Below are 10,319 nucleotides of genomic sequence, written 5' to 3'. Positions count from 1 at the left end.
GCAACTGATGGAGAAAGTAACACCAACTTCAAGAAATGTTACAGTTTTGTTAATTAACTTAGGATTTAAAAGTGTACATTTTAACAGTTTTCAAACAAACAGTGTCACTTAAGCACTTGATATTACCCTTTAAAATAATGGACGCCTGTCACTGGCGCGGGGCTCAGTTACAAGTGTAACAGTCTTTGGTATTTAGAATAAATTACGCCTCACTGGCGTTCTCGGTGTGATTTAAAATATTACCATGGGCCAAAGTAAAACTGAGTGTAAGAATAGCTTAACAGGCATGAAAGGTGAAAAAGGATACGAAGAAACAAATATTCTTCCTTGATGGAAATCTGTCATAGACTTGCAAACAATAATTCACCAAAGTTTCATTGTTATGGGTGAATGGTACAGGAACGCAACGAAAACAACGAGATAAACAAAGATACAAATATTAATTTCTATGTCTTAGGTAGGAAGTTGCAACTCCAGACTCTAACATAAGATAAGGAGTTGGTTCAAATGGCTCTGAGCACTATGGGACTTAACATCTATGGTCATCAGTCCCCTAGAACTTAGAACTACTTAAACCTAACTAACCTAAGGACAGCACGGAACACCCAGTCATCACGAGGCAGAGAAAATAAGATAAGGAGTGTTGAGTGCTGTCAGACTTAGTGATGCCTTGTCTCGGCTCCCCTCCGGACAGGATTTGGCATTCTATTCGTCGGACATCCTAAGTTTTCAGGACGATGAAGACGTACAGGCGGCATTGGCGGCATTCCCCGTCACAGCTGCGCGGGTGGCCGCCGGGACGGCCGCAGATCCGCTCCTGAAACTGGTGCACCGCTATGTTCTCCGCGGCTGGCCGGCGCTTCCTCCGCCTCGCGCCCAGGCTGACCTCCGATTCTTTTTCTCCATCCACCATCAAGTGGGTGCTCCTCCGTGCGGAATATGGCACCAATCCACGAGTCATAGCACCAACGTCCCCGCGGTCCCCGATTCTCAACGCCTTGCATCGTCACAGGGGTATTACCCGGACAAAAACCCTCGCACGTCGCCATATCTTCTGGGTCAGTACGATGGCGGACGTGGTAGTCAGCAGTGTACCCACGCCCTTCCCGCTCCGCGCTGGTCCTTCCAATCCTGGCCGGCCGCCTCCCTCCCATGAGAACGCATTCATGTGGATTTTGCGGGACCCTTCCTCGGCACTTACTGGCTGCTCGTCACGGATGCCTACTCCCACTTCCCTTTCATTGTCCGATGCTCTATCGACCCTGTCCAAAATATTTTCCATTGAAGGCCTTCCCGTCACCCTGGTCACTGATAACGGCCCGCAATTTCGCAGTCAAGAGTTGGCCAAATTCTGCCACGATAATGGTATCCACCATGTCTTTACCCCGCCTTTTCATCCACAATCCAATGGTGGATCGGAGCGCCTTGTTCGCACATTTAAAAAAAATGGCTCTGAGCACTATGGGACTCAACTGCTGAGGTCATTAGTCCCCTAGAACTTAGAACTAGTTAAACCTAACTAACCTAAGTACATCACACACATCCATGCCCGAGGCATGATTCGAACCTGCGACCGTAGCGGTCGTGCGTTTCAGACTGCAGCACCTTTAACCGCACGGTCACTTCGGCCGGTTTCACACATTTAAAACGCAGATGCAGAAGTACACGGAGATGCTCTTACGTTATTTCTCAGTTCTTACAGAACCACACCGGTGGGTGACAAGAGTCCAGCCGAACTGCTCCATAGTCGCCAGCCTCGGACCCTACTCAATCTCCTCCTGCCGCAGGTGGCACCTAGCACCCAGCCAGGCGCTTCCAGATATTCATCCAGCTCCATGGTGTGGGCGCGCGATTTCGGGTCACAGCCCCGATGGCTGCCGGGGGCGTTCTTTGGCCCCGGGGGTCGACAAATGTTCGACGTCCGCCTGGACGACAGGTTGGTTTCGCGTCACCGCAACCAACTCCGTCCTCGTTTCCTGGACCAGCCGCAGTCCCAAACCCCGGCTTCTCTCTCTCTTTCCCATTGCTGGTCCCTTCTGTGGGGCCTATGTTGCTGCCCTCTCCTCAGTTAGTGGGGGATCTTCCAGGAAATGACCAGCAGCTGCCGGCTGCTAGCCCCGCGCCGCCGCCGCCTCCTCCAGACCTGGGGCAACCCCAGGACCTTCCCCGGGATCCACTTCCCAGCCCCTCTTCGGTGCCGTCCCGGTTGGACGACGCGGACGTTCCCATGCCGCTTGCCCAGCCCATCATCGCCTCGCAACCGCCACCACTTTGACGTTCCCTCCGCATCGCGCGGAAAGCGGCGCCCTACTCACCGGTGGCCGTATTCCACCGCCTCTTTCAGGACGACTTAGCTGTCGAGCAGGCTGCGGCACCAGGCTGCATTGGTGCTCTCTCCCACGCAGTCACCCGCGCCGCTCCAGCTCTTCCAAGGGAGGAGGGGTGTTACGCCGTCGCCAAGGTAGCCCCTACAGGCCGGCAACACATCCAACACCACACAGAACGGAGGTTGTCTATGCACCAAGGCGTAAGCAATGGTAAACATCGGCTGTTTTGGTTCAAATGGTTCAAATGTCTCTGAGCACTATGGGACTCAACATCTTAGGTCATAAGTCCCCTAGAACTTAGAACTACTTAAACCTAACTAACCTAAGGACATCACACACACCCATGCCCGAGGGAGGATTCGAACCTGCGACCGTAGCAGTCCCGCGGTTCCGGACTGCAGCGCCAGAACCGTACGGCCACCGCGGCCGGCGGCTGTTTTGGAAACAGACATTCTGCGTACTACTTCCTGCAGAGGGAGTTAGAGATAGCATGCCGGAAATATTACTACACCAACACCTGACTGGCTGGCCAATACTATTTAAGGCTAGAACCAGCACCAGACGTCGGTTCACGCCGAATACCGACCTCATAGACGTCTCCACGGAAGACTGCATCTTCGGCATCGGAATAGGACGTGGAATTAAGTGTATGTGTGTTACCACGGACACTTGTGGCAAAACTTAGAGGTTATCTTTTGTTGCCTCGAGTAAGAAATTCTTACTGGCTTTGTGATTGTGACTTTTCGTTGTTATTCAGTCATTTCTATGTAGACTCACGTAAATAAAAGTTGTGTTGTAAAAACATTCAAATTGTCAGTTACAACACCCGACAATGACTCTTTCCAGGCAGAAAGTGATAGATGTACCAAGATTGATTGAAATCGGTGCAATGGTTTAGGAGAAGAAGTACATCCATCCAGACATACATATATTCCTACATACATATATATGTATATACATCCATTTTTATAAACTGCATGGGTATGGATATGGATGCATTTCCTTGATCTGCAACAGTGATGCTCTATGTGCACGTACCTGAAAACATACATGGAAATGTTACAATCCATTCAAGTTCCAGTGACAGGAGTACAGGAACAGTGAGTGGTATGTGGTGTAGTCTCTTCTTAGAAAATTCTCAGCACACGGCATTCCTCCCTGATCGTTTCAATGTTAAGTATTACAGCAACAGTTCTTGTCACCTTAAGCTAAATAACACACATCTGAGCTAGAAAAATCAATTATTTTCTGAGGCAGTTATGTATATCTACAAATAACACGTTAAAGCTTACCATCTTTGACGGAAAATAATATTAACCAAGCAGAATAACTAAAAATGTCAGTACAAATTGATTCTTCCATCCAGGATTTGTGGAGGACTTTGAATTTAAGTTCTGAGAGACGGTACTAATTTCTTCCTCGAGTGGGAGGTAAAGATACGAGGCTGGTGTTTTCATACAGAAACTGTTAAGTATGCTTCGTATTTTTCGCCAAATGCTTATCTGTTATATATAAATGAAGTGCACTGGCTCTGTTTATTTTATTGTTCTCTCAGAAATCTATTCAAGTAATAATTCATAACCTACAGCAAATGACGGCATCAGGCGAAGTATACGAGTCTTGAACTATCAACTTTTTACAGTGCTACAAAGCTTTCCAAAATGACACGTTTCTGTCTTAAATTAGATAAGCGCCGAAGTGTTAAGCATCGATGGTTGGAAGGAACATTTCGAAATTTGTTTCACTTTAACTTATTTCCGTTAACTCTATTGAATGCTAGCTATAATTAATATCTGACGCGACGTTGTAATGCTTCATTCTGATTTCGTGTTTCCCTCTGTTTACTCGACCATTATTGTTTTCCCATAATTTATCTCTCTCCACCAAAGTATCTAATGCACTTCTGTCTATCAATACAAACACGAAGTAATGTAATGGAGTGAGTGGGCTTTCTGTAGCATTATTCATGAAATCGATGAGGCGGGAATCCCAGAGAGTTATTAAGAGCAGTGGTTGACAGGTATGCTGCCTGACAGCTGCGTTCAGGCTTCCATGGACAGTGATTCGGCGCCTTTCATTAAATCTCGGTTCGCGACGATTTTCTTTTTTTAATTTAAAAAGGACGCGCAGCGCTCGCAGTGAAAAGTGACGCTCGCCATTATATCCGCGCCCACGCACTCCGCTAAAGGTGCGGGGCTGTGCACTACGGTTCGTGGCATGAGGATTTTTTGCTTCGCGTCGCGAAAATGACCAGCGCTGACAAAAGTAAAGCACACTGCTATTTTTAGTTTGACAAGCCGTTTGCTCGCACATTATTTTACGCTCTAGCTGTCAGCCATTCCATCGGTATCTGAAAACCTTTAATGGAGTTTACTCGCGGTTGGCTGAAGCGTTGTGGATTTTGTAATTATGCGTGGTGACTCACTCTCGTTCTTTCATTTCCTTGTTCTTAGGCGCTTACAGATTCATCAGATGTTCTGTACATGAAATACACAGCAAAAAGTGTTTATGTGTTTCACTCGACGCTGAAATCATTAACTACTTATGAAAGTGACTGCAGCAAACGGAGAAAAACAGTAGTTGCAGTTTTTCACATTGGAGCTTTTTACGAATATAATAACGTTTTCTGTGTAGCATGATTATTTATTTATGGATTTGGATGCTTTTTATAAATCTAGAAAAGGAGGACGCAGCTTTAGAATGTACTGTAGAATAGATTTCTTCAGGCTTTAGCAGACACGAAAGGGCGACGAAGAATATTAAGTAACCAACAATAACAATTACCATAGTTTCATGTTTCCATTCAATATTAATATGTATGAAGAGTTCGTAGATACCGTAATTTATTTGTGATGACGCAATGCTATTGGAGGAAACAATTAGCAAGGGATGATAACACTTTTCGTATTACTGTAATTATGTAGTGGTTTCGAAGTTGGACTCGTGAAATTTCTTGGTGGACTGAAATTCTTTTGCTGGAGTAGGACTCAAACCTGGAGTTTTTGCCTATCACGGGCAAGTGCTATACCGACTGGGCTACTCAAGCACGACTCACGAGCTGCCCTCACAAGTGTACCTCCATCCACCAGTACCTCTTCTGCCATCTTCCAGATGTCAGAGAAGTTCGAGTGCCGGCTCGGCAAATGATTTTAATGTACCAGGAAGTTTCAACCAGCGTATGGTCTGCTGCAGTGTGAGAACTCATTGTAAACTCATGTGGTTGAAGGGAAAGACTGAATTCACATCTCTTCGTTATTATCTTGATCCTTACTATTCATTTCTGAACCTAAAGGCAATTTCATAAATACACATAGGTTGTTGCAGTACTAATAAATACGCAAAAAATAACCTTATACCAATTTCAATTTACAAAGCGCAAATTTTTGATAGCGTATGCGTTCCATATAACAGTGGTTATTGTGATTGCAATTTATTCCAAGTTGACCTTTATTAAAACACTAGACTGACTTTTAAAAGGTTCTTGTAGGGTCCCTCTCTTTGGATAAATGGTTCATCGAACGTCATAGACAGCTACCCAGACAGTTGACTGTGTGGGGTTTACACAATGTTTGTTTTAGATTAGACAAATCTTCATCCAATCCAGATAATGATAGCCATAGGAGAGAAAGAATTAATAGTGTAAGAACCCAATAAATGTCCTCCACTGACTTGCGATTAAAATCCGTAGTCCATTGGTGTAGCATTCGCAAACTAGCAGTGGAGCTCATATGAAACTAGATATAGAGGGCTGAATAAAACCTAAAACCGACAGTGGTGAGATTTTTGGTGTGAATGTAGATGTTTATCGGAAGGATAGGCTAATGGTAAACGAAGATGTATTCGCTTCAGCAGATATGAATCTGAATTCCACTGAGTTAGGAGCTGAAGATGCAAGCGTAATTGTTCCAAACTCAGTATCAAGGATGAGCATATATTTATAGTTTGATACTTCTATTGCCCAACAGAATTACTGCCTGACGCCACAAAAAAACTTTCGAGGAAACCTCGTCTGCCTTGTACATAAGATTTCCACCCACACTGCCATCTTTGGACCTGACCTTAATCAGCCAATAACTGATTAGGGTAATTACAGTTTTGTCAGCGGTGCAGGTGGCTGGACAGTTTGCGAAACAATGCTAAATGCGTTCTCCGAAAACTATCTAAAACAGATAGTTCGAATTGGAAGACCGCTGTAAATATATTAGATAAAATGGTAACATGGCCGTGCGGTTAAAGGCGCTGCAGTCTGGAACCGCAAGACCGCTACGGTCGCAGGTTCGAATCCTGCCTCGGGCATGGATGTTTGTGATGTCTTTAGGTTAGTTAGGTTTAACTAGTTCTAAGTTCTAGGGGACTAATGACCTCAGCAGTTGAGTCCGATAGTGCTCAGAGCCATTTGAACCATTTTTTGAAATGGTAACAAATATTCCTCAAATATTCCTGCTGACCACTTTAGCCGCGCGGGGTCGCGGGGTGGCCCCCCGTCGGAGGTTCGAGCCCTCCCTCGGGCATGGATGTATGTGTTGTCGTTAGCGTAAGGTCGTTTAAGTTGGATTAAGTAGTGTGTAGGCCTAGGCACCGATAACCTCAGCAGTTTGGTCCCATAGGAACTTACCACCACCACCTGACCACATTGACGATTCCTGTATAGAAACTGATATCAGCCACCATCAGACGGTTGTACAAACAATGCCCACCACTGTACAAATGGCAGCTTAAACATACAGAATGGTTTACATGTTCAGTAAACTAGATAGAAAATTAGTAGTGTCATATCTCAAGCAGGAATTTGAAACATATAAACTGTGGCAGATCATGTAGAAGCCTGTGGCTCGAGTTTAGAATAATAGCTGGCCCAGCACTGGATTCATTTGAGCCTAGTAGAAGAGTTTGTGATCGGAGGGACCCTACATAGTACACAGTCTTAGTAAAGACACTTGTAAAGAAAACAGCGCTGTGTACAACAAACGATAAGATTATACATAGAGAAAAGCTAAATGAAAAGATTTCGGCAATCAAAACGGCAACGCATGAAGACTGCAACAAGTACCCTAACAGAGCTTATCCAAAAACACTTGGCAAAAGCTAAAGAAATTATGGTCATATGTAAAAGCTGTTAGTGGCACTTAAGTTAGTCACCAGATACCCTTAGCTGACACAGGAACTGACACCGGTGACAGCAAAGGAAGTGTGTGATTGCAGCACTTCGTTTTCCAATGTTCCTTCCACAAACGAAAATCCACGGGTTTGCCCCAGTTTAATTCTCTCACAACTGCAGAAGACAGTGAAGTAGACGTTAGTTTGAGGGACTTTAAGGAATATCTAAAGTCTCTACAAATGAGCAAAGTTCCAGGTAGATGCGATATTCCTCATCTTCCGAAAAGCTTTTGACTCAGAATGAAAATACGACGAAATATGATTTCAAACTAAATTTGTGAGTAAATTGAGGATAATTTGGTAGAGAGGAGGCATCATGTTGTTTAGGATGGAGAGTTAGTAACAGACGCAGACGTAGCTTCAGGTGTGCTCCGAGGAAGTGTGTTGCGACCCTTGCTGTCCATGATATAAATTAATCACCAGGCAGTGAGCATTCATAGTTACCTGAGAATTTTTGTAGATGAGGCACTTATCTAAGATGAAGCACCGTACTCTGTGAAAGAAACTGTACAAATATTCACTCATATCTTGGTAAGACTTCACAGTAGTGGCAAGATTGGCAACTTGCCTTAAATGTTCAGAAACGCATATTTCTGCAGTTCACAAAACGCAAAAAACGCGGAATCCTAAGATTACAGTGTGAATGACTCACAAGTAGAATCAGTCAACTAATAAAATCACATGGGTGAAACAGTCTGTAACGATACAGAAAGGATTAATGAAATTGGTTCAATCGTAGGTAAGGGAGGTGGTATACAACGATTCATTGGTACAGTGGGAAAGAGCAATGTGCCCACAAAAAGCATTGCTTACAAATCATTCGTGTGACTCGTCCTAGAAAACAGATCAAGTGCGTGGGTCCCATGGAATTATGATAGGACACTGCACTTACACAAACAATGACTGCATGAATTGTCACATGTTTGCAGGTTTGTCTGACCAACAGAAGAGCGTCACTGCTGAGAGACCCTAATGGCAGGTGCTTGGAGATAGAGTCCAATTATCTCGCTAAGCCTTTTTAAAAGATTCTAAGAAACCGTATTTAGTGAGGAATGTAGGAATATACTAAACTCCCTACATACGACTCCTGTGCGGAGAACGAAGAGAAGGTAATGTTAATTAGAGGGGCTCAGCCGGCCGGGGTGGCCGAGCGGTTCTAGGCGCTGCAGATTGGAACCGTGCGACCTCTACGGTCGCAGGTTCGAATCTGCTTCGGGCATTGATGTGTGTGATATCCTTAGGTTAGTTAGGTTTAAGTACTTCAAAGATCTAGGGGACTGATGACCACAGAAGTTAAGTCCTGGAGTGCTCAGAGCCATTTGAAACATTTAGAGGGGCTCAGGATCATTTAGGCAGTTATCCACAAGTGGAATCGGAACAAGCCATAATACGCAGTACAATGGAAAGTACTATCTGCCATTTATCTCATAGTTGTTTGCAGAGTATATATGTAGATCTGTATGGAGAATACTATTCACCTCAGACTAATGTCATTATATTATTTTAAGAAATATCGTAAGCAACCACTCTTTTATGTATTGTTATTTATGCTAATACGCACTCTTTAAGGTACCACCCACTTTGTGTTGGCGTAATATATATTTCAGTAAGTTACTGTTAGATTTAAAAAGTGGAACTGCTGATTATGAATGTAATGACTGCTATGTCTCGTTGTTTTAATAAGTGAAGTAGTGACGGATTAACGAAACTGTATTGGGTACCACCAAGATAATATAGTATATTTGATATAAATGACGTAACGTAACATATTTTTCTCACACTTTGAGTGACATTTACAGAAAATAAAGGCAGAGCAACAGACTAACATGATGTGTAAGTACTGTACGCATTGAATGGGCTCATACAGGATATGACCACAGAAATATGTCGTATTTTATTTATTATTACTGTTACGATTTTTCACAACACGTAATGTCTGTGAGAGACTGTTATCACACAGGCACACTGGCATCTCTCAATTATGTGCAGCAGACTCCAAATGGCGTTCAGAAACCTTGTCCAGTTCCTGCTTCTGCGCCTTTTACTCCAGCGCATTGTATATGTCCATCAATAGTGTGGACAGCTTCCAGAGGTAGCACTGTCACTGCAGACTATATCGCTTCTGATTTCTATGGTGGCCTTGGAAATCCTTCCTCTGAAATGGACCAGAACACACCACATCACAACGTTAGTTATGGACCAGCTGTTAGATAACGTAGTTCACCACCTGCAGCCCACTCAGTACATTAAACTGAAGACTGCCTTCCGACTCTGAAGGCTACTTTCCAACTTAGAAGTTACTACTGGTTGGAGAACTTTAATCATTAACAGAGTGTCTGCAATATTACCTAATGTTATAGTGCCAGTATATAGGATGGCAAGAGACAGCAGAGTTATTTAGATTTCTTGTATTACGTTTTGGACGTCAAGTGCAATGCAAGAAATGGCCCCAAACTTGTGTACCATTTTCTACATAATATTTAGAAACGTCATTTTTTGTATATTTTTGTTTGTAACTCAAAGGGTAGGTAGGGGCGCGATTCGGCAACCTAGAGTTGGTACTAGGTAAGCTAAATTTGCTTGTACGGCCCCAGGGTTGAGGGTGCGCTGAAGCCAGCCCAGCTAGGCGATCGGTCCAGGCCAGTCAGGTACGAAGACGAACAGCATAGCCGGAAATTCGGAGAATCCCAGAACAGGATAGCTGGACAGTGGTCGCTCTCTTAGTAGAATGCGGAATGTACCAGCAATGGCGGACTTCGAGACAATCTGAACGATCTCTAACTGACAACTCGTAGAAAATCTATAATAATTCATAGTCAAATATTAAAGCAAATC

General features: G+C 44.0%; 1 protein-coding gene across 1 annotated transcript; it reads left to right on the top strand.

The window, feature by feature from the left end:
* Positions 1-1,870: 1,870 nt before the first annotated feature.
* On the top strand, positions 1,871-2,275 carry LOC126470815 (selenoprotein V-like). The gene has a single exon (XM_050098827.1). The coding sequence runs from the start codon at positions 1,871-1,873 to the stop codon at positions 2,273-2,275; it is 405 nt and encodes a 134-aa protein (XP_049954784.1).
* The last annotated feature ends 8,044 nt before the right edge of the window (positions 2,276-10,319 follow it).

Source organism: Schistocerca serialis, chromosome 3 (genome assembly GCF_023864345.2).
Source record: "Schistocerca serialis cubense isolate TAMUIC-IGC-003099 chromosome 3, iqSchSeri2.2, whole genome shotgun sequence".
NCBI lineage: Eukaryota > Metazoa > Arthropoda > Insecta > Orthoptera > Acrididae > Schistocerca > Schistocerca serialis.
The sequence above is the reverse complement of the archived record's forward strand: the minus strand, read 5'-3'. Positions and strand labels throughout refer to the sequence as shown.

What these genes read in the sequence shown, in the direction of transcription:
- LOC126470815 (XM_050098827.1), top strand. Translation starts at nt 1,871, where the DNA reads ATGGCTGCCGGGGGCGTTCTTTGGCCCCGGGGGTCGACAAATGTTCGA.